The sequence below is a fragment of the Trichoplusia ni genome, chromosome 25 (genome assembly GCF_003590095.1).
Source record: "Trichoplusia ni isolate ovarian cell line Hi5 chromosome 25, tn1, whole genome shotgun sequence".
Classification (NCBI taxonomy): Eukaryota; Metazoa; Arthropoda; class Insecta; order Lepidoptera; family Noctuidae; genus Trichoplusia; species Trichoplusia ni.
The window spans coordinates 229,335-255,048 of NC_039502.1; the positions used below are offsets into that span (position 1 = coordinate 229,335).

At 42.3% G+C, this 25,714-nt stretch overlaps 2 protein-coding genes across 2 annotated transcripts; both read left to right on the plus strand.

Moving 5' to 3' along the window:
* The first annotated feature begins 3,241 nt into the window (after window positions 1-3,241).
* Window positions 3,242-3,988, plus strand: LOC113505245. Its single transcript, XM_026887864.1, has one exon. It carries the CDS (start codon window positions 3,242-3,244, stop codon window positions 3,986-3,988), a length of 747 nt encoding a protein of 248 aa, XP_026743665.1.
* Window positions 3,989-20,654: 16,666 nt separating this feature from the next.
* On the plus strand, window positions 20,655-21,800 carry LOC113505246. The gene has a single exon (XM_026887865.1). The coding sequence runs from the start codon at window positions 20,655-20,657 to the stop codon at window positions 21,798-21,800; it is 1,146 nt and encodes a 381-aa protein (XP_026743666.1).
* The last annotated feature ends 3,914 nt before the right edge of the window (window positions 21,801-25,714 follow it).

Genomic DNA, 25,714 nt, shown 5'->3' on the forward strand with positions numbered 1-25,714 from the left:
AGCTTACTTCTATCAGGGGAATCGGTCAAAATATTAACATTAAAATCTCCACAAACATTTATTTCTTTATTATTGCGACATAACTTATCTAATATTTCCTCCATAATTATAATAAACGACGCCAATTTGGATTCAAGGGGTCTGTATACGCAAAGGATTATAAGATTTTCTGTCTCTGCACATGTTACCTCACATACGCGCTCAATAAAGAGAGAGATGATGTCTTGACGTTCTTTGCATGTAAGGAAATCTTTACATAAAATAAGAGACCCATCACTCTGCTGAAGGTCTATTGAACGCACTGGCAATCACAAAATTATTACCATTAAAGTTCATCTTGTCTGACTTTAACCAAGTTTCACAAAAACAAAGAACATCAATAGAATACCTGTCTACTAAAAGTTCTACATCTAGAATTTTGCCAGAGAAGCGATTTATAGTCTGATGATAGAGCAGAATGATATCATCGTGCTTATCTATTGTCTGCGTTGTAAGTTTGAACAATCTAAATTGTTACTTGATATTAAATTACAACTTAACCTATTCTGTGTTATATTTTCCATAAGTTATCAAGTTAATATTATAAGCTATTAAGCTAGCAATTAAAAATTTATATCTTCTAGGAAGATACATAGTTCCTTGGGTTAATTGAAACCCACTAATAAAATTTTTAGTGTCAAAAAACACTAATTTGTCACTATGACGACATGTTATTGTGTTTATTGTTCAATTTAAATAGTAAACAAAGTTATTTTGTTCCCTACTAAATCTGTCTGCATATGGCAGAGCAAACAACATTATCTTTCCTACATCTAAGCCTAATAAGGTGTCAATGCCATCCACTATGTCCCTCCTCTCCAAGCCCATGCTGCAGCCAACTAATAAAACAATGTTTGTATTCTTGTGAAGTTCTTAATCTATACTTCTATACTAATATATAAAGCTGAAGAGTTTGTTTGTTTGTTTGTTTGTTTGAACGCGCTAATCTCAGGAACTACTGGTCCAAATTGAAAAATTCTTTTTGAGTTGAATAGACCATTAATCGAGGAAGGCTTTAGGCTATAAACCATCACGCTGCGACTAATAGGAGCGAAGATACAATGGAAAATGTGAAAAAAAACAGGGACGGGTATAAATCATAACTTATATCTTCTTCTACCCACGGGAACGAAGTCGCGAACAACAGCTAGTTTTTAAAATAAGATTATTAAAATGAGTGTTTGGGTAGCAGAGATTTGTGACATTGTGAGTGTTATTACGTTTGAAAAATGTTCCAAAACCCACTCCTATCTTATCAAAAACAAATAAACACCTGTCAGAGTAACTGTCACTCACATCCAAGGACTGAGCAACCACAGGTAATGCTGGTGATTGAAGAGGCTGCGGCAATGTAAAAGAAGCTATAGCCCAGTCATATTAGGTAAAAAAAGGGGTCAACCTCGGAATGAAAGATAATAAGCTATAAATTGGTATAAACCTTTGTTTTGTCGTTCTAAATGTTGTCTCAAAAGTCACAAATGATACCGTGTCCGCGTTTTAAGATATTGAAGGTCAGAGGTCATAAAAATGTTTTTTTGTGAATATCTCGCTTTCTATTGCTTAAATGATATTTTTACCTTTAATAGAAGTTGTAGAGTATAAAATTCTCTGCAATTTTCGTTTTATGTTTTTTTTATACGATCAACCGTTTTTGAGGTAGAGCGCGAAGAGTGCGCAGCGCACAGTCACATATGGTCCAATGCAAGGTCAAGCGTGAGTTACGGTTATCAGTACGTTATATTAAGTCTATTATTTATTAAATTATTATAATTATTAAACAATGGCCATTATTTATTATATATTATTTATTAGCATTGGAGAAAATTCCCAATTTGGATAAACTGGTGGAAGTATTTCAACAAAAAAACTGCCCGGTACAAACATTACTTATTTGAAAATGGAGTGCACATCTTGTTAGCATTATATAATGCTTTAAAATCTGAGAACAACATTGATCATTTTCGCTACACGCAATTCATTAAATTAACGAAAATAAATCAACCTGTACAATTGTCAACACTTCCACCAACAAGTGTAGCAGCTCATCAACATATAAATCGCGTCTACTACCAGATTCAAACGTGGTTAGGGAATGACTTAGAACCTCAAGAATGGGGCTGGATGCTTGAAAATGGAATCCTGGAGCCCATAAGAACGTTATTATCTCCAGCACCAACCGAACTACTAAATATACTCGTAATATTTTGCAATTGCAAAAATGGTTGTGGTTCCCGCTTCAGGGCTACTATGTTCTTTAGCTTGTGGCCAGTGCAATGGACAAGCTTGCCTGAACGCTGCACAATATCCAAGTGAATCCGATGAAGAAAACGCATACGATCCTGAAATTCTGGAGGGTTTGGAGATGAATATGACCGATGATGACAATGAATTGAACGTCTTCGAGCGACAACAAGAATAGGACGACGAAGAAGATGAAGATAACTAGCTTCTATTCACAATTTTAGTATAATTAAAACCATGGCTCGTGGCTAAGCTATAACCGCATAAGTGAAACGCTCACAGGTTAAGCTATGCTTGACGCGGTTGGTCCGTAGATGGGTGACCATCTGTGTTATAGCGAGTTCCTCCGTGTTTCGGAAGGCACGTTAAATTGTGGGTCCCGGCTGTTATTCCTAAATCTTTGATAGTCGTTACAGGTATTCAGAAGCTTGAAAAGTCTGACAACCAGTCTAACCTAGGAGTATCGTGTTGCCCAGGTAACTGGGTTGAGGAGGTCAGATAGGCAGTCGCTCCTTGTAAAACACTGGTACTCAGCTGAAACCGGTTAGACTGGTAGCCGACCCCAACATAGTTGGGGCAAGGCTAGGCCCAAAGGTCACCTCTCGGTAGGGCTTAGCTCAGGTGGGGTGTGGATTCTTGGGGACGAGCCGATGCGCTGTTTCAAGTGCTTCGGGATCGGCCACACCCGGGCTCTGTGTCCATCTATTGCAGACCGCAAGAACATGTGCTTCCGGTGCGGAAAGGAGGGGCACAGGTCTGCCGCTTGTGAGGCAGCAAACCCGCACTGCGTGGTATGTGCTGCCAGTGGTCGCTCGGCCAACCACGTCATGACGGGCAGGAAGTGCTGTCCGCCCGCAAAGAAGGGTAAAGTGCAGGCACCGGTGCGGCCTGCCGTTGCTGCCGCTACTGAAACCCCAGTTCCAGTGCCGGCCATCGTGGGGAATGCGATGCTCACCGACTAATGGCTGGTCTTCGACGACATCGCTTTCTCCAGGCGAACATCAACCACTGCAGAGCGGCTCAAGACCTGTTGGTCCAAATCTTTGCAGAGTGGTTGGTGGACGTGGCGGTTGTAGCCGAGCCATACTCCGTCCCTGGCAGCTGGCTGGGAGACGATAACGGCTCGGTTGCTTTGCTGATGCGGTCTTCCACGGACTCCCCTCCCCTTTCGCTCTTAGAGAGGGGACAAGGATACGTGGCCGCTGCGTGGGGAGACATAGCTCTCATAGGGGTATATTTCTCCCCGAACCGCCCTCTTGTGGACTTTGAGAGCTTTCTCGAGGTCCTCGCCAGGGTGGCACGCAGGGTGGCGCAGCGCTGGGTGTTGGTCGTGGGTGACTTCAACGCCAAGTCGGTGTTATGGGGAAGCCCGACCACTGATGCCCGAGGGCGGGAGTTGGAGACGTGGCCCATCTCGACCGGTCTGTCCCTCCTAAATAGAGGGTCAGTACAGACCTGCGTGCGGCGGCAGAGGGGCTCCATTGTGGACCTCGCCTTTGCCTCCCCCTCTTTGGCGGCCTGTGTGGTAGACTGGAGGGTGGAGCTGGTGAAGACGCTATTGGACCACCGATACGTGCGGTTCGATGTCTCCGTCCAGGGCTCCCAGGAGGCCCGTATGGGTCGGTCCCATTTCCCGCGCTGGTCGTTATCCCGCCTGGACCGCAACGAAGGCGGCCTTTGTTCAGGATTGGCTGTCGCCCCCAGTTGACAACCGGGATGTGGACACCACAGCGGTCCAACTAAGGAACTCCCTTACTGAGGTGTGCAACTCTAGCATGCCTCGGTCTCACCGTCCGCCTCCTCGGCGTGCTGTTTACTGGTGGTCCGAGGAGCTGGGAGGATTACGGGCCGCCTGTGTAGTGGCCAGGCGAGCTTACACAAAGAGCCGGCGCCGGCGCTTCCGTAACCTGGAAAACGAGGGCCGCCTCTATGCGGCCTACATGGAGGCCAAGGCGACCTTAACATCGAGGATGGGCGCAGCCCAGGATCGCGCAAGGGCGGAGATGTCGGAGGGTCTGGACAATGACCCCTTTGGGACGCCGTACAAGGCGGCACGTAACAAACTGCGCCCGTATGGTCCTCCAATTGCCGAGACCCTCGATCCGACATTGCTAGACGGGGTGGTCCAGTCCCTGTTTCCGCGTAGGGAAAACTTCACCCCACCCGTGATGAACGCCCCGCGGGGTGCGGCTCCGTCAGCCGAGGCGGTCCCTCCAGTCACGGAGGAGGAGGTGGAGAAGGCAGTCTTCTGCCTCCGGGGGAAAAAGACGGCCCCTGGTCCGGACGGCGTCCCCGCGAGAGTTGTGGCCATCGCCGCCTCCCAGATGGGAGAAAGGCTTCGGGACCTCTTCAGTGCGTGTTTGACGTGTGAAAGGTTCCCAAAGATATGGAAGGAGGGCCAATTGTGCCTTCTTCGGAAGGAAGGGCGGCCGGTGGAATCCCCATCGGCATACCGACCCATCGTCTTACTGGATGAGGTCGGTAAAATGTTCGAGAGGATAATCGCCGCCCGTGTCAACATGCACTTGCGCACAATTGGCCCGGACCTAGCGGACGCTCAGTTCGGTTTTCGAGCTGACCGTTCTACAGTCGATGCCTTGTCCCGCCTCAAGGGTCAGGTGAGAGAGGCGATGGATGCTGGGGATGGGTTGCTGGCTGTGTCATTCGACATAGCTAACGCTTTCAACTCCATTCCCCACTCCACCATACTAGAGGCGCTCCGTTTCCACGGCGTGTCTCCGTACTTGCGGGGTCTCTTGGCGTACTACCTTCGGGACCGCACAGTCGTCCTGGTGGACAAAGCAGGACGGCTCCGACGGTACGGCGTCGAGTCCGGTGTTCCGCAGGGTTCTGTTCTGGGCCACTAATGTGGAACATCGGATTCGACTGGCTCTTGCGGGGCAACCTCCCCCGTGGCACGTCTGTCATCTGCTATGCAGACGACACCCTTCTGACTGCCCGGGGAAGAAATTTTGGAGAGGCAGCCAGCTTGGCCTCGGCGGGGGGTTCGCAAGTGGTCGACCGCATCTCCCGCCTAGGGCTGACGGTGGCGCTGCACAAGACCAAGGCAGTGTTCTTCCATGGGCTTCGGCAGCGCCAACCGCCCGACCCAGCACCTGGGGTGCAGGCCCAGATAAAATACCTGGGTCTAGTGCTCGACAGCAGGTGGCGCTTCAGTGCACACTTCAGTGGGCTGTCGACGCGCTTACTGAAGACAGCGGGGGCCCTCTCATGGCTCCTCCCGAACATCGGGAGGCCCGGCGAAAAATGCCGACGTCTATACGCCGGCATACTCAAAAGTATGGCCCTATACGGGGCCTCCATCTGGGCGGACTCACTGTGCAGACGGGAAAACGCTGCTGCTATCCGCAGGCCACAAAGGGCCATTGCACAGCGGGTCGCAAGGGCCTATCGCACAGTGGGTTTCGCGGCGGCGTGCGCTCTGGCGGGAACGCCCCCTTAGGAGCTCGAGGCTTGGGTGCTCGCCAGGGTGTACGACTGGACGGCGGGGCAGAGGGCGCTCAACCAGCGCCCCGACCCGATAGAACACGAGGAAGTGCGTGAGGAGGCGAGGGAGGCAATAACTCAGCACTGGGCCGATGATCTCGCCTCTGCAACGTTCGGCCGCCGGACGCTAGACGCCATCGGGCCCGTCCTCAAGGATTGGCTCGATCGGCGACATGGTTGCCTCTACCTTCGTCTGGTGCAGGTGCTGTCCGGGCATGGTTGTTTCGGATCGTACCTGCACCGGATTGGGAGGGAGGAGACTCCGCAGTGCCACCACTGCGAGGCCGCGGTGGACACAGCCGAGCACACCTTTGAGGTGTGTCCATCGTGGGACGCACCCCGCCGCACCCTGATGTCAGCGGTCGGAGACGACCTCTCACTCCCCAGCGTGATTGCTGCCATGCTGGGGAGTGCGGAGGCATGGGAAGCGGCAGCCTGCTTCTGTGAGGTCTTCATGTCACAAAAGGAGGCAGCGGAGCGCATGCGGGAGGACGACCCTCTCGCGGCGCCGTTCCGCAGACGAAGAAGGGGCGAAAGACGGCGAGCACAGCGCCCGTCCTCATCCGCCCCAGGGGTGATCAGCGGGCGACTGGCGCGGGAGCGCCACCGCCTGCATCACAACTATCACCCCCCCATGCTCCGGCCATTATAAAGCTTCCGCCCCTCTGGGGGGGAGCGTGAGGGGCTTGCCGCAAGGCAGGCAGTCGCCGGTGGGGGACTGGACGACATAGACTCCCAGGCCCCCACTCACTCAGGCGAGGTCGGAGTGCCGCTGGGTTTTTTTAGTGGGTATACAAGGAACGCTGTTCACCGGGAAGTCCTACATACCCCTCTCTCGCCCCCCGGCGGGAAGGGGATGCGTAAACAGCATTTTTTCCCAGCGACAAAAAAAAAAAAAGGCTAGGCCAATGATAAAACCAATAAAAAATCTTATAGTGTTTAAACTGACATTTCAACAAATGTATAGTAGCCAATATTAAATGATAAATAAAGATATGCATAAAATAGATCCCCTTATTGTCTTTTTAACTGAAAATATATTTTTTGATAGTAACTGTCGTGAGAATGATTCATTATTAAATGATGTAACGGTTTACTCACGCGTATTTATCGGGGTAGCCCGACTAGTTTCGGACCCAACCGGAGTCCTTAATCATGAGCAGACGCGGCGGGATCACGAGTCGAACTGCTACCCGGGGGTCGCATTGAGACGGCACTGCGGAGTCTCCTCCCTCCCAATCCGGTGCAGGTACGATCCGAAACAACCATGCCCGGACAGCACCTGCACCAGACGAAGGTAGAGGCAACCATGTCGCCGATCGAGCCAATCCTTGAGGACGGGCCCGATGGCGTCTAGCGTCCGGCGGCCGAACGTTGCAGAGGCGAGATCATCGGCCCAGTGCTGAGTTATTGCCTCCCGGCTACCCCGATAAATACGCGTGAGTAAACCGTTACATCATTTAATAATGAAAATATATATTCCAGAATTAATAATATACTTTAAAATATGCCTAAAATACACAAACCAAACGCCCCGCTTCGTCTTATTGTAAGCCAAATCGACACACCAACCTACAGATTGGCTCAACACGTCGCGAAAACACTCTCACCACTCAGAGGCAACACAACAGCGTTTGTGAAGGATTCATACCACTTTGTCAATGAGATTAAAAATCTACATCTTCATGACAATGAAGTAATGGTTAGTTTCGATGTACAGTCCTTGTTTACATGCCTACCAGTTAAGGATTGCATTGAAATTGTCTCCAAGAAGCTAGCAGAGAACAACTTACCTCTAGCATATGCAGAACTCCTAGAACACTGCCTCACATCTGGCTACCTGCTGTGGAACAATCATTTCTATGTACAAGTAGATGGTGTAGCGATGGGCTCGCCTGTATCCCCTGTAGTCGCCGATATATTCATGGAAGACTTCGAGGAGACAGCCTTAAAAACAGCTCCTTTCACTCCCAGGTTTTATAAACGGTACGTAGATGACACTTTCACAATTTTACCATCTAACCAAGTAAATGCATTTTTAAAACATCTCAACTCCATAAATAACAAAATTCAATTCACTATGGAGTTGGAGGATAACAAATCTCTTGCCTTCCTAGACATATTAGTTAAACGGAATCCTGATCAGACCATAAGTCACACCGTGTATCTCAAAAAGACCATACAGATAGGTACTTAAACGGTGAATCTCACCACCACCCTAAACAGTTAGCTACCGTGGGAAAATCTTTGTTTCAGAGAGCACACGGACTCTGTGATGACAGACACCTTGCCGCTGAGCTGCAACACGTCAAACAAGTACTGCGAGACAACAAGCTCCAAGTTCCACGGCCCCGTCACAGAAACCGAGTGAAGCCAGCCACAGTTGATCGTTTGCCTGCTGTACTACCATACGTCCGAGGAGTCACTGACAAGATTGGTTACATCCTGAAGCGAGCTTCAATTAAAACATACTTCAAGCCGCCCAAGAAGATTAGTCAGTCCCTACCATCTGTCAAGTGTCACATACCTCTACAAGATGCAGGAGTATACAAACTAGATTGTGACTGCGGCCTCTCTTATATCGGTCAAACTAAACGAAGCATAGGGACCCGCGTAAAAGAACACATAGCTGACGTCAAACACCGCCGCTCAACGAAGTCTGCAGTCGCCGAATATGCTGAAGGCTCCAGCCATTATATTAGATTTGATCAACCACAGATCCTCGCTAAAGAATCCAAATTCCTACCAAGGATGTTTCGCGAGGCTATTGAGATTAAAAAACACCCTAATTTCAATAGAGAAGATGGCTGGAAGATATCACGTCGGACCATAAATAATTAATTAAAAATATGAAGGTAGAACGAGCAACATCTTCTGTCAAGACGAACACCATCTCAGTCTGCCCGTGACCATGATACCTGCAAAGGTGTCGAAACGTCGGGAACTAAAACCAAAAATTAAACCGCGATAAAATCCGTAAAAGTCGTTTCATTTCAATATACTTTAGTTGAATAGTTAAATATAAATAATTAAGTTGCTGATTTTTAATAAAATATCAACAATTAATAATTAGTACATAAATAATGGCCATTGTTTAATAATTATAATAATTTAATAAATAATAGACTTTATATAACGTACTGATAACCGTAACTCACGCTTGACCTTGCATTGGACCATATATGACTGTGCGCTGCGCACTCTTCATGCTCTACCTCATAAACGGTTGATCGTATCAAAAAAAAACAGAAAACGAAAATTGTAGAGAATTTTATACTCTACAACTTTTATTAAGGTAAAAATATCATTTAAGCAATATAAAGCGAGATATTCACAAAAAACCAATTTTAATGACCTTTGACCTTTAATATCTTAAGACGCGGACACGGTATCATTTGTGACTTTTGAGACAACATTTAGAACGACAAAACAAAGGATTATACCAAGTTATAGCTTATTATCTTTCATTCCGAGGTGAAACCCCTAAAATGACTGGGCTACTAGTACTTCATGCAGGTGCTGGTGGCGGTCGAGCACACGTGGACCTCCACGTGTTCAATGTGAAGCTCAGCTAGTTCATACTTGAGAGTGGTGTTTTTGTCGATGATGATCTTGACCTCAACCTCACTATCATCACGTTCCTGTAGCAACTATCTACACAGGGTTTTCGAAGACTCCAACTCCTTTAAGGTGGCTCTTAGTTTGTCTTCCATGTCACGTGTTGTAGCTCTGCGGGTTAACATTCTTGATATACCTTGAGGAATCTGAAACTTAAAAAGGTACTGCTAAAAATCAAGTCAGGGCAAACCTAATGTATTTTATACATTATGATAGTAACAATTTTTACAATAATCTAAACATAAGAAAATAAGATGAACAAAGGAATTAAAAGGTAGTGAAGGAAATCAAAATGTAAACAATGTAAACTAAAAGAAAAGGCTAATTTAATAGAACAATAAAAATATCTTATATTGAAGAGAAAATAATAAATTGGGAGGTATTGGGAGGTGTAAATATTAAAATAAATTCAGGAAATAGACTTAAACAAAAAGTTAGCTATTATTGTGTACCCTTGTAAAACAAGGTGCGAGTCACTTAAATTATGTATAGTTCGTGCGTTATAAAATGATATGGGTGACAGGTCTCATATTCCTTGCTACACAAATTTCTTACGAGTGAACAATAGAGGAAGCAAACGAAATAAATTATTTTCTCCTGTCACAAAAATGAATTTTAAATAATTAATAACGGAACAAATATTATTTATGTTATTAACTTTAATGAATATTCATTTTAATAAAGATGAAATTATATCATAACAATTTCAGATGCATGGAACGGGACTTCTAGTAGTGTTGTAATAGAGATTGACACTGTTGCATCGACATCAAATCGATGAATCGGAGCGTCCATCTAATGATCGTATTGCAATTCGCAATCGTCAAACGTCAGAACGAGTGCATCTGAATTTTATGCGGTTTGTATCGTTGTTTGTTGTTATTGTTTTTTTCGCATCTTACAATGTCCAAAAACCTCAAAAGAGACTTTATCATTATGAATTTACAAATTAATCATTTCTTGGCAATTGAATATCTTATATTTATACGATACTTATTCGATATTTTAAAAGAATCGATTCATTTTCGTTAGGCTACAACGATTGTCAACTATTACCTGTCACCCATATCATTTTAGAACGCACGAACTATAGTTTTTGGTGTCTGGGGCAATTGATCAAGTCGTCGATTTTGTTTCCACAAAATAACATTGTTCGTGAAGGAATAAATAAAAGAAACAGAACGAAATGCTTGAGAAAATATGGCGGTTTTATTAAGACTTGAAAAAAAAAGAATGTTACCAACTTACAGAAAAAACTAATCTACTATAAAAAAATGTTGCCAATATAAAAAGGTATTACATTGATTTATACTAACACCCCCCTTCAAGGTAATACCTCTTCATAGATACCACACTTATTAACTAACTTACATAACATATTTTTATTTAGGGCTTTTGTAAACATATCAGCAATTTGATCTTCGGTTTTTATATATTTGAGAACTAGCTTACCCTTTTTAATTAACTCTTTTATATAATGAAATCTAATATCAATATGTTTTAATCTCTTGACACTATCTGTATTTGCAACCATTATGGCACCCTGATTATCGCTGAACATCACTACTTGACTTATCTTTTCAATATTAAAATCATTTATAAGATTAATAAGCCAGCAAGCATCAGACGCAGCCATACTGATAGCTACATATTCAGATTCTGTAGAGGATAGACTAACACTAGTTTGCTTCTTGGAACACCATGAAATTAAACAGTTTGCAAATGTGAAGCAATAACCCGTTGTGGATTTTCTATCTCTTAAATCTCCCCCCCAGTCAGCATCACAGTATCCCCTTAACATGTCATTATTACATTTATATATTAGACTGTAATCAATAGTATGTTTAATGTACCTTAATACCCTTTTTAAAGCTGTTAACAGGAAATGATTTGCTTTATTTTGATATCTACTTAATATGGACACCGCTACACATATGTCTGGCCTTGTTCCCAATGCTGCATAAGACAGACAGCCTATGATTTTTCTACATTTCTTTTCAACATTTTTATCAATCACAGAATTACACTTATCTTCTAATATTTTTACATTAAAATTAGGATCCATAGGGGTACTCATTCCCTTACAGTTTTGCATTTCAAACTTCTGTAAGATATTTTCAAGATACTCCTTTTGATTAAGCCTAGTGACTCCATTTTTCAAATCCTGTTTTATCCTTATGCCTAAAAAAATTGACACATTTCCTAAATCTTTCATCTTAAATTCTCTGTTCAACAATGCTTTAAGGTCACAAATTTCACTATTATTATCACCAAAAATTAACAAATCATCAACATATAATAGAACATATGTTTTGGCCTCACCAGTGTGTTTTGTATACAAACAAGTATCACTTTTGGATCTTACAAAACCTTTTGTCATTATAACAGAGTTAAACTTATCATTCCAATATTTTGGAGACTTTTTCAAACCATACAACGATTTTTTTAGTTTAACAATATTTTTATTTCCAGTATAGGCACCATCTGGTAACTCTAAGTAAACTGTTTCATTAATATTTCCATACAGAAAAGCCCCTGTAACATCCATCTGATATATATGTAAATTTAACTTGGTTGCAATTGACACAAATAACCTAAAAGTAGATAGTTTTGCCACTGGAGCATAAATTTCATACATGTCTAATTTATCACTTTGTTCAAAACCCCTAGCCACTAGTCTAGCTTTATATTGTACATTACCATTACAGGTTTTTATTTTGAACACCCACTTACTACTGACTGTCTTTACACTCACCGGTTTTTCACAGAAGTCCCAGGAATTATTTTCATTTAAAGTTTCCAGTTCTCTTTCTATAGCTTCTTGCCATTTACCAGCATCCTGCCTTTGCATAGCTTCACGATATGATTTAGGTTCATTTCCCTGAGTGGACACAAGATTACAGTTATAGAATGAAGTCTGTTTCCTAATACGCGTACTTCTCTGGCGTGGTGGCAAGGTAGCTTCTTCTTCATTACTGGAGTCCTCATCACTTGAACATGGCACATACATACTATTTTCATCCTCTGAGGATATTTCTAACATTTCATCAGATTGTCTGGATTGCTGTTTATCTTCAAGGCTTTCACTGACCTTCATGACTCCATGTGACTGTGTAACTTCTTCTTTATCCTTCTCTTTATTAGATATTTGATCTTGATCATCCCTTTCTAGTATATTTGTAGCATTTTCCAGCATGAGCAATTGTTCTGTATTCTCCTTGCCCACTTGTAGAAACACAACATCTCTTTTAATATCCACTCGGTTTTTGTTCGAGAAGAATATCCTGTAGCCCTTTACATCTTCTCCATAGCCTACCATGACTCCTTTCTCCCCTTTAGAGTCCCACTTTCGTCTCTTCTCCTTAGGGATGTGAACAAACACTGCGGTACCAAAGGTTCTCAGTTCATTAATATCAAAATGTTTGTTAGTCCATGTCTCAAACGGAGTCTTTCCTGGCTCGTTACTTTTGTTGGTTCTGTTTAATACATATGCTGCCGTTTGAACCGCTTCCGCCCATAACCTTTTTGGCAGCCCTTTCGCATACAACATTGTTCTTGCTGCTTCAACTAGAGTCCTGTTTTCTCGCTCCGCTTTGCCGTTTTGCTCTGGGGTATATGGCACTGTAGTTTGATGTGTAATACCCCGTCTATCAAACAGTTCACGCACTTCTTTGTTAGTAAACTCCAACCCATTGTCACTACGAAAATAGCGTATCTTATTGTTAGTGGTATTTTCAGCCTTATTTATAAAGTTTTCAATGCATCTTTTCACTTCATTTTTCCCTTTAACAAAGTACACTGACCTGAAGTTGGAGTAATCGTCCTTCAGTACAATGAAGTATTTAGAACCTCCTACAGACGGTACCTCCATAGGCCCACACATATCAGCATGTATGAGCTCGCACACCCTAGTTGTTTTGGATTCACTCGTGCTGAAAGGCAGACGATGTATTTTGCCTTGTAGACAACTTTCACACTCTAGTGTTGAATCATTTTCAAACAAAATGTTATTTTTTTTTGAGCACAGTTTTTACGTGTAGTAAATTTTGATGGGCTAGTCTTTCATGCCACTCTTTCAGAGTTGGTTGTACTTGAGTCACATTTGCTTCTTTAGGTGAGTAACGAACATCCAAGAAGTACATATCTCCATTACGATTGGCCTCTGCACAGAGTTTATTTTGTTTGTATAATTTGCATTTGTTATCGTTTGTAATCATAATATAACCTCTATCTGTCACACAATTTACAGATAACAAATTTGTTTTAAGCTCCGGCACATATAGAACATTGTCTATAGCCGTGTCAATCCACTGTCGTCCGTCATAGACTTGCAGCGCCACCTTTCCGCAACCATGTGCTCTAATCGCACTGCCATTACCGATAACTACAAATTTGTTCGATAATGGCGTATACCTTGTAAACAAATGACGTTCACGACACATATGTTGGCTGGCACCGCTGTCCACTAGCCACTGCGACTTTTGAAAGAGTTCACTTGAATTCACAATAACAAATGCATTACCCGGGTTACTGTCTTTTTCCTTGCCTTTTTTAAACCAACACTCTCTTTTTAGGTGTCCCAATTTTTTACAGTATAAGCACTTTTTAACCTGTTTATTATCATTGTTCGAACTGTTATTATTTCGATGATTATTATTATAACACTCGCTCTGAAAATGTCCCAGTTTATTGCACTTAAAACACTTAACTTTATTCTTTTCAATCTTCTTCGCAATAAAAGCCGCTGACTGCTGAGGTTCATCTTCTTTGTCTTGCAATCGCTCCTCTTCTATAAGTAATCTAGCAACGAGATTATCGTAAGTTTGTTTTTCATCCGGCGCAGATTCCCACGCGGAGACAAAATGTTTGTACTTAGCTGGAAGTGACATCAACACTTTAGTTATCACGAATTTTTCTGAGATGTTTTCTCCCATCTGCTTTAATTGATTCTTCAGCTCTTCGATTTTAGACAGAAATGTAGACATATCCGTTCCCTCTTCATATTTATACTGAAAAAATCGTTGTTGCACGATATGTATACTAGTTTCTGATGTTTGCTCGTAAACACTAGAAAGCTTCTTCCACATTTCCGCAGATGTCGAACATGTTAAAATGTGCATCATTGCATTTTCAGACATTCTTGTCACAAGCCATGTTTGTGCTTTTGCATCTTGCTTCTCCCACATTGCTTTTCCAGCTGCATCTTCCGGTTTCACACGTGCTCCTTGAACTACATCCAGAAGTTCTTGACTTCTCAACAAAATTGTGGATTGGAATTTCCACACATTCCAATTAGACACTCCCTCTAGCTTGATGTGGGAACCAAGCGTTTTATTTTCTTCCATTTCGTTTCTTTTACTTTACTTTTTATTTTTTTCTTCCCGCCGAAACAACCGCAAACTCCACCTGCCGTGACGACGCGACGCCGACAACGTTTTCTTAACTTTCCTCGCAGAATTACTTTTACGAGTTATATATATGTTTTTACGATCTATCTTTTTACTTTATTTAAACTCAGGATTATGTGTCTGGGCCCATAACCTGAAGGAATAAATAAAAGAAACAGAACGAAATGCTTGAGAAAATATGGCGGTTTTATTAAGACTTGAAAAAAAAAGAATGTTACCAACTTACAGAAAAAACTAATCTACTATAAAAAAATGTTGCCAATATAAAAAGGTATTACATTGATTTATACTAACAGTTCGTTACTTAATTTTTAAGTGTTAATTACTAAAAAAGTGTATCCGAGTTGGTTTTTTATAAAAATTACGTAATACTAATTTCGTAAGACGTCAATTTTGTTAAACAAAACATGGAATAAATGATTAGAGGTATTATTGTCGTTTGTTTTTGTCATAACTACTTGCCCCGAGCACGAGGTAAGTTGTAACACCGCACTTCTTCTAGAAAATAATTGATAGAAAAATAATAACCAATAATATGGTATTAATTTTACTTGATTTGGTAGAGGAAGAGTTGCAGTATTCATCGATCTTTATACAGTAGATATTTAATCAATAGATCTCAAGATATATTAGTTTTAATGAAAACTGTTACAACAAAATGAGCAAAAAACCGTATTTTATTTTTCCTGTAAAATTTTGATTTTTCGATTACGATATTATTCGGTGGGGCGGCGATTTAATCGGATGAATTATATACTTCCAATCTTTAATTATTAATTTTAGTTCAATCAGTCAAAAATCTTTGAAGATTTACACAAACTTTCATCTCCTATTTTATCCTCTTTGGGGTCGAATTTATCAAAATCATTTTTAGGGGATGCCTACGTTAAAGTAGCTATATGCATGCAAAGTCCGATCGGTTTAAAATTGACAAACTTTCATTCCCTATATTATCACCTTAGGGGTGGATTTTACCAAAATTTGTTCAAAGCCTTGTGATTTTTCGGAAAACTCCAATGCGGGTCGCTAATGACGGCAAGCGACTCTTGCAGTATCTCCAGCCGTCTTTTCATCACCGATCTCCAAACTCGAAAATTATTTCTCGTAGACACTGGCTCCGATTTATGCGTCTACCCTCGCAATTTTTTGGATGAAAGATGGGTACGTGTCAATTACGATTTAAGCGCAGCTAATAATACCATTACATCCACGTACAGGTATATTAATTTACTATTGGAATGTAAGGGGTCCCAACTAACATCTCTCGGGGCTCAAGCCAACCTCACCTGCACGTGGTACATTCTGCTAAATAACAAACGAGGCAATGGCCACCCACCAACACGCTCAGGACCAGAGCGGTGGGTTACGGTCCAAATTCCCCCCTAATGAGTAAACGACTCCAAAACAGGGCCCAAGTCCCCGGCGACTCCGGTGGCTGTGTTAATGTGGACGGACGTGAGCATGGCCCTGGTGTCAGGGGAGCTAAGAATCTCCGGGTGAGACCGATCAACCGTCAAACGACCTCAGCAAATTGCATAACGGACTCTGATACACTTAACATCCTTACCTACAATGTAAGGACGCTGATGAAAGACGAACGGTTAGTAGAGTTAGAAAATGCTCTAAAAGATATCAACTGGGACATTGTCGGTCTATCCGAAGTTAGAAGAGTTGGCGAACATACAGAAGAACGAGAAGATGCAGTGTTTTTCCATTTCGGAGAAACTAACGGACTTCACGGTGTGGGTTTCATGGTAGCTAAGAAATGGAAAAATAATGTAGCAGTACTTAAATTTAGACTTACGCCTAGCAAGACTCTAACCCTTATTCAAGTATATGCACCAACATCTGCAAACAATGATGAAGTTGTAGAAGAATTCTACGACCTTGTTAACAAAGCATGTGATGAGAATAAGAGTACTTGGCACTTGGTCATAGGAGACTTTAACGCCAAGGTAGGAAAGAGGCAGACAACAGATTGTGATGATATCCTGGGTAAGTTTGGGCTAGGTGACCGTAACGAAAGAGGTGTTCGTCTAACACAGTTCGCTTTCGGTCAAAGTCTGCATGTAGCCAATAGCTTATTCTTCAGAAGACCGCAACGTCGTTGGACCTCGGTTTCCCCAGATGGCTTTACAAAAAACGAAATAGACTATATTTTGACATCAGACAAACATATAATAAAAAACGTTGGTATTCTCAATAAATTTAAGTACAACTCTGATCACAGACCATTACGCGCAAAAGTTCGATTTGATTTTAAACTTTATAGATATAAGCTTTTTACAAAACAAATTAAAAGACTTGATAAAGAGACACTTATTAATAATTATGAATATTTTAATTTAGAGTTGAGTAATAATTTTAAAGAACTGAAAATTGATAAAATAGATGCGGAAGAGCAGTACAATGATATAGTTACTGGAATTTTAAAAAGTTGTAAAAATATCAAAAGCGATAAAAAACACAAGCATATACTATCCGCCCATAGTCTTTCCTTAATAAACGAAAGATCAAAGAAAGACAAAGGTACATCCGATTTCAGAGCAAAAGACAGAGAAGTTAAAAGAAGTATCAGAAGAGATTTAAGAAACATCAACACACATTTAGTTACAACAGCACTGCAAAACCAGACATCTTTGAGAGTTTTAAAAAATGGAATTACAAAGGGCAAAACATGGATTAATAGTCTTAAAGACAAAACAGGAATGAAACATTACAATAGAGACAAAATTATGGAAATAGCTACCGAATTCTATCAATCCTTATATTCCAACCATGATCCGCCTCATTCCAACTCAGAGTACAAACTGCCAGATTCCATTCCCTTGATTAGCGGTTACGAAGTAAACATAGCACTCACCACGATGCGCTACAACAGAAGTCCTGGAGAAGATGGAATTACGACTGAAGCATTAAAACTTGGTTCGAAAACACTGTTACCCTATCTTACAAACCTGTTTAACACTTTTTTTAAAACTGGAAAAGCGCCTACTAAAATGTGTCATTCAAATATAATTCTTCTCCATAAAAAAGGAAATAAAAGCGAAATTGGCAACTATCGTCCAATAAGTCTGACATCACACATTTATAAAGCTTTTACTAAAGTAATATATAACCGAATAGAAAACTTATTAGATCAGCACCAGCCACCAGAACAAGCCGGATTTCGCCCTCATTTTTCAACTACAGACCACCTTCAAACCCTAAACCAAATTATCAAAAAAAAAATCAGAATTTAATAAACCTTTATATTTAGCCTTTGTAGATTATACAAAGGCTTTCGATAGTCTAACTCATTCCAAAATTTTTACTGCACTAACCAATCAAAATTTAGATAAATAATATATAGACATTTTGAAAAATATTTATGCTAATAGTTCTGCTAGATTAAAACTTAATACTTTTGGACCTTCTTTTAAAATTGAAAATGGTGTCAAACAGGGTGACCCTCTTTCCCCCAAATTATTCATTAGCACAATAGAGGAAGTATTCAAGTCCATTGCGGCCAACTTGCTAGTTTTTCTCAGTTACTTTATAATAAAACTGTTAAGGTGGTCAGTAGGCCTTACACAGCGCATCGTTGTTCGCATTTCAAAAACAACATCAAGTCAAAATTACGGCCATCACTTTTGGACTCGATTAACCCAAATGAGGCTTATGAATCAGTTTTTAATGTAGTTAAAAGCGAGTTTGAAACAATTTTTAAGTGTAAAACTAGGCAAGTCAAGTGCAGTTCTGCTGCCTCGTTTAATCAATGGGCCACTACTGATATATACAAAAGTCGAAGTAGGTTGTATGAGTTATATGGCATGAAAAAATATAAATTTGACGCAGATTTTGTAAATTATGTTAGAAATTATTCTAAAATTTTTAAAAAGGTTTCTAACTCTGCTAAATCTAACTATATCAGCGAAAAAATTAAAAACTGTAAATAAAGTAAAAGCTACCTGGAATATTATCAATCAAGAAACTGGTAAGGCTACGAAACGCGATAATAACTTCGAGATTTTATCCAATAATGAACTAGTTACTGAAGCTAAATCGCCTCTATATTCAATAACTTTTTTGCAGATATACCATTAACAACAACGAGATCTTTAAAATCATCATCACTTGACGCGGAAAAACTATTACGTAATTGCGTGCCCAGTTGTGATTCTACTTTTAGTTTCGAATATGTGACTCCATTAGATATAACCAATGTTTTTAAATCACTCAGTCAAAAGAAAACCGAAGTCTGTAAAACTCCTAGGTAATATAATAAACATTGTAGCACCCTCCTTAGCTGTTATCTTTAATAAATGCGTAGACGTAGGTGTCTTCCCGGACTTGATGAAACACAGTAAAGTCATACCGTTATTTAAGGCAGGCAGTAAATGTGACGTTGGTAATTTTAGACCGATTTCAATTTTACCTGCATTCAGTAAGATTTTTGAAAAATTGATATTAAAACAACTACTACATTATTTTAATCACAAGACTCTCTTGCATAGCGAGCAATACGGTTTTACAAAGGGACGTTCAACTACCGACGCGGGTGTAGCTTTACTGAAACACATCTACGATGCTTGGGAGAACTCTCAGAACGCTATTGGCGTTTTCTGTGACCTTTCAAAGGCATTTGATTGCGTCCGGCATGACACGTTATTATGCAAACTCGGATATTACGGTATCAAAAATAGATCACTGGATTTAATTAATTCCTATTTGAGTGATAGGGTCCAATGTGTAGATGTAAATGGTAGTAAGTCCACCGGACTACCTGTGAAACTAGGGGTACCCCAGGGTTCAATACTCGGCCCATTTTTATTTTTAGTATATATTAATGACTTACCATTCTTTTTAAAAGGCATATGTGACGTTGTGCTCTTTGCAGACGATACTTCCTTAATATTTAAAGTTAACAGAAATGACTTTAACGAAGTAAATAGTGCACTTACTCGGGTCACACATTGGTTTTCAGTTAATAATTTAGTTTTGAATGCCAAAAAAACCAAATGTATTAAATTCGCGATGCCTAATGTTAACAATCTTGGGCCAAATATTGTTATAAATAATGAAGTACTAGGGACTGTAGAGTCAACGGTTTTTCTCGGCGTTACAGTTGATGCAAAATTAAAATGGACGGCGCATATTGCATACCTAGCAAATAAACTCAGCTCTGCGGCTTATGCGGTTAGAAAAGTTAGGCAGATTACTGACGTGGACACAGCTCGTCTTGTTTATTTTAGCTATTTCCACAGCGTTACGTCCTATGGCATACTTTTGTGGGGTAGGGCAGCAGATATCGAATCGATATTCGTCTTACAAAAGCGAGCTGTCAGATCCATTTACCAACTAGGCTCTAGAGTTTCTCTTAGGGAGCGGTTTAAAGAGATAGGCATTTTAACGGTAGCATCCCAATTTATTTTAGATAATATACTATTGATACGAAAAAACCTTCACATATACTCCAAAAATAGTGATATTCATAGTATAAATACACGGAATAAACATAAGTTAATTGGTACATCGCACCGGTTACACAGGGTACACAATTCATTTGTGGGACTTGGTGTTCGCCTCTACAATAAACTGCCTCTCACTTTATTGGAATTGCCTTTTAACTCATTTAAAACAACGGTTAAAGATAAACTGTGCAAGAGGGCTTACTATACAATCAATGATTATTTAAATGATAAAAATAGTTGGTCGCCGTGATTTGCACAGGACGGTTTAGTGTGCATTAATGTTTGACGTGTATTTTTTTTTTCATTCGATCATTCGCGCGCATCGAATACGGACGTGCCTTATAAAGTGCAACGTGCAGACATTTAAATTCGCGAACAGCGCGGCTCTATGCCGCTGCCCGTCTCTGTCGCTATGAGCTCAACACTCAGAGCCAACGAATTGTTGGCGTTTATACAACACGCCATCGACACCATAGATGAAGTTAGCATCTTGCAAATATGCAAGACTAACTTCAAGGAAGAAGAAATAAGCAGTGGGAAGAGACTGCTGTACATGAGCCTGGACAAGCTCGACCAGATGCCGTCTAGACGGAGGGACGGTACGGAGAAGAGCGTCCAAGACATAATCACCTTGCTGAAGGTGACCGATCCGGACGACGTTCCGACTTTCGTGGCGAAGGATCTGCACAAGCTGCCCCCCGTCACGTTCGACCACGTCGACGTCATGAGGCTCCTAAAAGACATCATCTTCCTGAAGACGAGCCTGTCAGAAGTGCAGTCCAAACTAGAGGTCTCGGAAAAGACCATTCGGGAGCTGCGCGCGGAAGTAGTGTTATTGCGTAACACTATGTCTGTAAGTAGGTCACCTGACGAGGCCTCTAAGGTGAACACACGTCGCGGGGCGCAAAACCTTTCCGTCTGCAGTTTTGCATCGGCTGATTTCGATGCGTCTGCAGTTGTAGGAGAGTGCAATGCCCCAATTGCGAAAGAAGTATCCGCGTCGACGCCTCGGCGCGTTTATGCTGACGCCGCTGCTCGAACACCGAGCTGCGTGACCTTACCCCGCGCGCCCGCGCCGGCGCCCGCGCGTGTTCCTGCACGAGCCGCGCCTGCTCCGTGCGGGGCCCCGCTGCCCGCTGCACCGAGTGTGCTGCTGCCGAGACGGGATGAAGACGGTTTTGAGCTGGTGCAGAGGAAGAAGCGTCGTCCCAAACCTACAAAGAACCGCTGCGGCAAGGCTCCAACAAAGCCCGAACAACTAGTGCGTGCCGCGCAGCCGAACACGCCGGTATACATCTCCCGCCTACATTACTCTGTGAAGCGAGAGAGTATCGTCGAGTATGTGCGCCAGAAGTTGAAATACACGCTGAGGGTGCAGGAGCTGGAGTCGAACCGCAACGTCAACTTCAAGGCGTTTGTGGTGCGAGTACCGAATTGCTTCCTGCATCTCGTCTTAAATGAAGACTTCTGGCCTCAGAACGTGGTGTTCCGTCGCTTCCGCGGACAAGTTCCACCAGAACGCACTAAGACGTAGTATAAGGAAGCTTACTAACTTAATTTTATGCTATATATACTAACAACTATTGTATAAATATCTATGTTAGTCTGTAAGGTATATGTCTATGGGCCTTATTAGCCTGATAATAAAATGATTAATTATTATTATTATTATTTGTGTAATTTGATAGACATACTCTATGTGTGTAACATTGTGTTACCTATTTTGTTTTATTTTTAGTATAATTATACGCATGCACGTATATATTATTTATTATAAATTTTGACATGTATAATTTATTAATTATAAAATTAAATGACGTAGCAATTTATGCCGCCTCCGTGTTTAGGGCTATGCCAGGTAAATCAACGTTTGGGGTATTTCTTTCAGTCTTATTTTATTTTATTAGCCGGCAGCAGATACGTCATGCTCCCTAAGTCGTCACTGCCTGCGGTGGCGTCTTGGGTCGGGTCACCTCCTTTCCTCTAATATGGCGAGGGAGGTGATGGCTGACCCTTGCGTCATACTCGTGAACGGGTGCTGCTTGCGGTGGCTGGTCGGTCTGCTGACCTTGGCCTTAGTACTTAAAGTTTAATTTCGTATAGACTTATATACAGCGACCTCAAACTTTTGTTTGTTTGGCATGGCACCTGCACACTTATTTTTGTTATTGTTCTGTACAATTATAATATTTTTTGTAAACGGAATGACAGCGTGCTGCTGGGGAGTTTGTTGCGCCGTTTCTTCTCTCACAGCAAAAGCACTTAGGAAGCGGTGAAGGGTGGGCGAAACTGGGTGCTGTTCAATGTAAATGACCTTCAAAATTCATTTATTCAAATGACTTAGTAGCCTAATTTGAATAAATGAATTTTGATTTTGATTTTGAAAAAAAAGTCGCTGGCAGCCTTATGGAACACCAAAGGTATAGAAGTCGGCAATAAAAGGATAACAAACCTTCGATTTGCCGACGACATAATACTCTTTGCCCCCACAGCTCTTGATCTACAAACAATGCTCCAAGAACTGAGCACGGCAAGCTTCTGGGGTGGGCCTTTCAATGAGTCGGTCTAAGACCAAATTAATGACCAACAAATATAAACGTAGGGTAGAGGTAGATGGGCAGGAAATGCATTATGTCGATGACTATGAGTATATCTACCTAGGCCAGTTAGTCTCTTTCGAAAACAGGCAAGAAAAAAAAATCGATCGAAGAATCGAAAATGCCTGGAAAAGCTACTGGTCTATGAAGACGCTCATGAAGGGTGATCTGCCGATTTTCCTGAAGCGGAAGCTAATTGATATGTGTATCCTGCCCATCTTAACTTACGGTGCTCAGACCTGGTCGCTGACCGACTCGCAGAAATTCCGCCTTGGAGTTTGCCAAAGAGCTATGGAACGCAGCATTCTTGGTGTTAGGTTACAAGACCGAATTCCGAATACCACGCTGCGTTCCAAAACTGGGATTATAGACGTCGGCAAAAAGGCTGCCAGGCTAAAATGGGATTGGGCGGGTCATGTTAGCCGCATGGAAAGCGATCGTTGGGCCAAAGTCACCACACTATAGGAGCCAACGGATGGACGGCGTCGTCGTGGGCGACCTAGGAAGCGGTGGCGAGACGACCTTAACGCCTACCGCGCAGGCTGGTTCCATGTGGCCCAGAATAGAGAGTCGTGGAAGGATTTGGGGGAGGCCTTTGCCCAGCAGTGGGACACAGTGGGCTAGAGAAAAAAGAAAAAATTGGACTTAAGACTTCGGAGAGATTTTTCTTGGAGGTTTATCGTCGCTAACTTCTCGTCGATTATTGTGTACGATTCTTTATCTTATTTTAACTTGTTGGTAGACTGTCACAATAATCGTTTGGTAGATGGAGTCACTTTAACTCTACACAAATGGAGCAGTGGCGAAGACGGAGATACCCAGCGTCAAGGCCGTTACTGGTTCTTCCCGGTACCATGAGTTGTTACAACAGTTTCCGGATGTCTCCCGTCCGGCTGGGACACCAAGAAAAGTACGTCATACAACCGTACATTACATTAATACCACGATTGGCCCACCCCTATTCTGCAGGCCACGTAGATTAGCACCAGATCGGTTGAAGATTGCCTAGGCGGAATTGCAAGCAATGCTGAAAGAGGGTACCGCTCGTTATTCTAGTGGACCCTAGGCATCACCGTTGCACTTGGTACCGAAACACGACAACACCTGGAGGCCATGTGGAGATTACCGAGCTCTTAACGCGAGGACGGTGCCAGATAGGTATCCAGTTCGACACATTGAGGATTTTTCACAGCACTTGCACGGGACGACAATCTTCTCCGTCATTGACCTCGTAAAAGCGTACCAACAAATACCCGTACATCCAGCAGACATAGAAAAGACAGCCATCACTACTCCCGTTGGCCTGTTCGAGTTTCCATACATGTCTTTCGGATTAAGGAATGCTGCACAGACTTTTCAGTGTTTTATCGATGGTTTGGTAAGGGATTTGGATTTTTGTTTCCCATATATTGACTATTTGTTGGTAGCCTCTAGAAGTGTGCAGGAGCACGAAGAACACTTGCGAAAGCTGTTCAAATGTCTACAGGAGCATGGCGTGGTCATAAACGTGGCAAAGTGCAATTTCGGTCAGCCCCAGGTAACTTTCCTTGGCTACTCAGTTCCAGTTGCCGGCGTGCGCCCCTTAGAAAAGAAGATGAAAGCTTTCCAAGAGTATCCACCACCTCAGACGATTAAGGGCTTAAGACGATTTTAGAAATGCTGAATATGCGTTTCCTTAAAAATGCAGCCGAATTACAAGCTCCTCTTATTGACATTTTGAGTGGACTAGGCATGAAAGGATCGAAGCCGGTGAATTGGACGTCTGAACTTCTACAGATTTTTGATCGGTTCACCCGGTTTCCAATGCTCAATTAGAACTAGTAGTCGATGCGTCCAATGTCTCCATTGGAGCTGTCTTGCAGCAACATTTTGATGGCATCTGGCAGCCATTAGCATCCTATTCCAAGAAAATGAACCCCACGCAACAAAATACAGCGCGTACGATCGGGCACTCCTAGCTATTTATGAAGCTGTAAAACATTTCCGTCACATGTTAGAAGCTCGTGATTTCACAATATTTACCGACCATAAGCCATTGATATTTGCTTTTAAACGAAAAGATCAGCAAAAGGGTTCACCTAGGCAGATTAATCAACTTTCTTTTATATCGCAGTTCACCACAGATGTCCAGCACGTTTCCGGCCAAGACAACCAGGTGGCAGACGCTTTGTCTCGAATCGAAGCAGTCACTTCGCCGGTTGACATCATTGAGCTTGCCCGTGCGCAACGTGATGATCCGGAGTTACAGCAAATCTTGAAGGGTGACACCTCATTGAAACTTGAGTTGACGCAAGTACCTGATTTAGATTTGCAAATTTATTGTGACGTTTCTATGTTAAAACCTTGGCCTTTTGTAGCAGCTTCCCATAGACGCCGAGTGTTCGAGTCGAGTGTTCGAGTGTTCGAGTCGAGCCGAGTGTTCGAGTTCGAGTCACAGTCTAAGTCATCCTGGAGCCAAGGCATCTATCAAGCTAATCAGTGAACGCTTTATTTGGCTTCTTTTAGGAAAGATGTTCGCTCTTGGGTCAGAGAGTGTATTCCGTGCCAGAAGTCGAAGGTGACGAGGCATACTTCGTCTCATTTTGGTAATTTCGGACTACCAGACGCTCGTTATGCGGAGGTACATATGGATTCGACCACTTCCAGTGTTGTCAAATTTCAAATATTGCCTGACTTCAATTGACAGATACACCAGATGGCCTGAGGTAATTCCACTCTCGGACATGACAGCGGAGACTGTGACGAAGGCGTTTGTGTTAAAATGGATTGCGCAGTGTGGGTGTCCCAAGAAGGTATTCACGGACCAAGGTAGACAATTTCAATCTTACCTTTTTCAAAATCTTGCTAAAGT

Bases quoted from the DNA above. Each gene is read 5' to 3' on its own strand.
- LOC113505245 (XM_026887864.1), top strand. From the start codon at position 3,242: ATGGCTGGTCTTCGACGACATCGCTTTCTCCAGGCGAACATCAACCAC.
- LOC113505246 (XM_026887865.1), top strand. From the start codon at position 20,655: ATGCCGCTGCCCGTCTCTGTCGCTATGAGCTCAACACTCAGAGCCAAC.